The sequence below is a fragment of the Mustela nigripes genome, unplaced genomic scaffold (assembly GCF_022355385.1).
Source record: "Mustela nigripes isolate SB6536 unplaced genomic scaffold, MUSNIG.SB6536 HiC_scaffold_2426, whole genome shotgun sequence".
NCBI classification, from domain to species: domain Eukaryota; kingdom Metazoa; phylum Chordata; class Mammalia; order Carnivora; family Mustelidae; genus Mustela; species Mustela nigripes.
This window is the reverse complement of record NW_026741832.1, coordinates 85-4,490: the sequence shown is the minus strand read 5'-3', so window position 1 is coordinate 4,490 and position 4,406 is coordinate 85. Positions and strand designations below refer to the sequence as shown.

The window sequence follows — 4,406 nt, the reverse complement described above, 5'->3', positions numbered from 1 at the left end:
TGTCGCCAAACTGTGGCAAGAACCAAGATGCCCTTCAACGGACGAATGGATAAGGAAGATGTGGTCCATATACACTATGGAGTATTATGCCTCCATCAGAAAGGATGAATACCCAACTTTTGTAGCAACATGGACAGGACTGGAAGAGATTATGCTGAGTGAAATAAGTCAAGCAGAGAGAGTCAATTATCATATGGTTTCACTTATTTGTGGAGCATAAAAAATAGCATGGAGGATGTGGGGAGATAGAGGAGAAGGGAGTTGGGGGAAATTGGAAGAGGAGGTGAACCATGAGAGACTATGGACTCTGAAAAACAATCTGAGGGTTTTGAAGCGACGGGAGTTGGGAGGTTGGGGGAACCAGGAGGTGGGTATTGCAGAGGGCACAGATTGCATGGAGCACTGGGTGTAGTGCAAAAATAATGAATTCTGTTATGCTGAAAAAAATAATATAAGGAAAAAAAGAAACAGAAAATGAAAATGGCTGGTTATAAAGTGATCGGAGGAACCCAGGTTATAACCTGTAAAAACTTAGAGAAGACAAGGAAGACTCAAGGAAAGAACTGCTTTAAAATGTGTACACCTGAGGAAGAAATAAAAATAATGCATGAAGGAAGCCAGGATTTTTCAGCCTTTATATTAGGTATCCAGCTACTCAGGAGAGTCCTGTAATGGTCCTGACACTGAGTGGCACCATCCTGATGAGTAGCCTGCTCAAGGCTCTCTTCATGTCCCTGTTCCTCAAGCTGTAGATGAAGGGGTTCATCATGGGGGTGACAATGGTATACATCACCGAGGCCACCAGACTCATCCTGGAGGAAGAAGTTGCTGCAGAACTGAGGTAGACACCAAGGCCCGTGCCATAGAACAAGGAGACCATGGAGAGGTGAGACCCACACGTGGAAAAGGCTTTGTGCTTCCCTGCAGCTGAGGAAATGCTGAGTATGGAGGAAATAATTTGATAGTAAGACAACAGTATTGCATGGAAAGGAATCACGGCCAGAAGGCCAGTTGCAGAATACACCACTATGTTATTGATGAGGGTGTCAGAACAGGCAAGCTTCAGGATTTCAGGAAGATCACAAAAAAAGTGTGGAATTTCCATGTTTGTGCAGAAGGACAGCCTCAAAAGGGTCAAGGTCTCGAGCAGGGAGCCCATGACACTGATGCACCAAGACCCCAGGGCCAACAGTCCACAGAACTGGGGGTTCATGATGACTGAGTAGTGCAGGGGGTGACAGATGGCCACAAAGCGGTCATAGGCCATCACAGTCAGGAGTAAATTGTCCAGGCATCCAAATACAATGAAAAAGAATATCTGGCTGAGGCATCCTTCATATGTTATGGTTTTTCTTTGAGTCTGGATGTTCAGCAGCATCTTGGGGATGGTGGTGGAGGTGAAACAGATGTCAGCAAATGACAGGTTGGAGAGGAAGAAGTACATGGGCATGTGGAGGTGGGAGTCTGAGCAGATGGCTAGGAAGATGAGCAGGTTCCCCATGAATGCGACCAAGTATATGGACAGGAACAGCCCAAAAAGCATGAACTGAATCTCTGACTTCACTGAAAACCCCAGGAGGAGAAATTCTGAAGCATGTGTTTGATTTCCTGGTTCCATGTGGATGAAATAACTAGCAGGAAAGGGAATAAAATCAACATCCAATGACCATCACAGTGAAAACACAGAAATGTGATTGTCTTTAATTTCAGGTGAATGGATTAATAAAGTACTACCCTGTTATAATTGGGGAATTTGAAATGCTTCCATCCTTCCCTCTGTTGCCACTACCTTCTGGAAATGTAGTCCTAGCTCCAAAGCAGTTATGTCCTTTATAGCCTGGCTACTTAGAGTGTGAATCATGGGCCAGCCGGAGCATCATTGCCCAGAGCTTTGAATGCAGAGTCCCAGGCCACATTCAGACTTGCTGCATCTGAACCCACATTGTGACAAGATCACAGTGGTTTCCCAAAGGAATTTCTCCTTTGCGACTGAGGAGAGCTGGTCTAGATCATGTGTGGTATTCAATCCTTCAACTTTTATCTCCTTACTTTTATTTCCCCCTACACCTTCCCTCAAACGTCCTTACTCCATATGTAGGCAACAATAGGAGCCCAAATAAGAAATAACATGGAGGACATGGGGAGATGGAGAGGAGGAAGGAGTTGGGGGAAATTGGAAGGGGAGATGAACCATGAGAGACTATAGACTCTGAAAAACAATCTGAGGGTTTTGAAGGGGAGGGGTTTGGGAAGTTGAGTGAACCTGATGGCGGGTATTATGGAGGGCACGTATGGCATGGAGCACTGGGTGTGGTGCATAAACAATGAATTCTGGTACACCTAAAAGAAATTTAAAAAATAAAAAATTATAATAAAAATAGGACCTCAATGAATAAGAGGAGCTCAATAATTAGCTCAATAGAACCTCTTCTGCCATCCATCTGTGTGGAGTCAATAATTTTCATCCACTGGTCTTGACTGTTTCAAACACTGTTTATAAATCCTATATTTAGTTTTTAATACAAATATCTGTAACTTTCACAATGATTTGCATTTGTTATGTAAGAAAATTATACTATTTTTCATAGTCATTTTGTGACACTGTTCTTTTTTTTAATTAATTTATTTATTTTCAGAAAAACAGTATTCATTATTTTTTCACCACACCCAGTGCTCCATGCAATCTGTGCCCTCTATAATACCCACCACCTGGTACCCCAACCTCCCCCCCCCCCGCCACTTCAAACCCCTCAGATTGTTTTTCAGAGTCCATAGTCTCTCATGGTTCACCTTCCCTTCCAATTTCCCCCAACTCCCTTCTCCTCTCTAACACCCCTTGTCCTCCATGCTATTTGTTATGCTTTACAAATATGTGAAACCATATGATAATTGACTCTCTCTGCTTGGCTTATTTCACTCAGCATAATCTCTTCCAGTCCCGTCCATATGTCACTTGAAAATCTTTATGCCTTCTTTCTTTTATCCTTGAGTGGAATTTTTTAAGTATCCTTTTTTAAAGTAATACAAGCACCACAGTTTAGGCTGATATTATACTTGGGCATTTTTTGTTTTCAAGGTAAATATTTGGAGCTTGGTACACATACATATCACACACGTACTTCAAAAACTGCTCTCTGGGTCCTGGGTGGCACAATCAGTCAAGTGTCCAAATCTTGGTTTCAGCTCATGTCACTTGATTTCAGGTGGTGAACTTGAGTCCCACGTCAGGCTGGGTCAGCCCCATGTCAGTGCAGAGTCTGCTTAAGATTCTCTATTCCTCTCATTCAAATAAATCAATAAATCTTAAGGAAAAAAAGAAAAGGCACCAATAAAATCGATTGTCAATGACAGAGGAAAAGATGGAGTAGGTAACTCCTATTCAAGAAAGCATTGAAAATCCTGTGGAAAACTGTCAGTATCAACATTATCAGGAATCTAAAAATAGTTGATGGTTTTCAACAAGGATGTGAACTTTTAGCTCCTCATTAAATTCCCTTAAAACATTTGTGAATCCAAAAGCATAGGGGTTCTTCTGTAGAGGAAGCATTTTCTTCTTCAGCTTTGGCCTCCCCTCTGAAGAAAGACCAAAGAAATTATCCCAGAGTTCCTGAGCCAGGACTTCTCCATACTCAAAGGGAACGAGCTGCATATTGGTTCAAAGCCCATTGAAATCCCGGCACCTTCATTCAGAGATATGCTGACGCTCCTTGAGTGCACCCAACCTCACCTCAGACAATCCCAAGAGCATTTCCATGTCTCAGATGTTGATCCACTGAGGGAGGACCCCCAAAATAGAAATGATTACAAGGATGAGAGACAAAGAAAAATGACACACACCTAGGATCTGATAATAATATTTTCAGGTTACAAATTGCAGAGCATAGAGTTCTGTCCTGTCAATTCATATAAGATCAGTATATAAAAATTATAATAGCTCCAGGAAATATTAATTTGAATATCAGTAGGATCAAATGGTGACTTGTTATTTGGAGTCACGAAATTAGTGTTAATACAGCTAAACAAGGTGGTGCCATTAGCCTCTATTACCCAGAAATCTACTTTTGTAGATCATATGGAGTAGGTAATTTTAACTTTGATTAAGGTTTACTACTGATTTTTTCAGTATATTTTAATACTTGAACCATGATAATGGTTGTCCTGCCTTACCTCTCCCACAGTGTGACTACTAACCCATGTGTGATTCCTCTAGCCTACATTAAGAACCATGAAAGACTATGGACTCTGAAAAAACAACCTGAGGGTCTTGAAGGGGCCGGGGGTGGGAGGTTGAGGGAACAAGGTGGTGGGGGTTATGGAGGGCAAGTATTGCATGGAGCACTGAGTGTGGTGCAAAACCAATGAATACTGTTATGCTGAAAAGAAATTTTTTTTTTTTAATTTTTTAT

General features: G+C 41.8%; 1 protein-coding gene across 1 annotated transcript; it reads right to left on the bottom strand.

Annotated features, from left to right (window-relative positions):
• Positions 1-655: 655 nt before the first annotated feature.
• LOC132008957 (olfactory receptor 7C1-like) lies at positions 656-1,618 on the bottom strand. Its single transcript, XM_059387421.1, has one exon. It carries the CDS (start codon positions 1,616-1,618, stop codon positions 656-658), a length of 963 nt encoding a protein of 320 aa, XP_059243404.1.
• Positions 1,619-4,406: the final 2,788 nt, after the last annotated feature.

Coding starts and splice junctions, on each gene's coding strand:
- LOC132008957 (XM_059387421.1), bottom strand. CDS start 1,618: ATGGAACCAGGAAATCAAACACATGCTTCAGAATTTCTCCTCCTGGGG.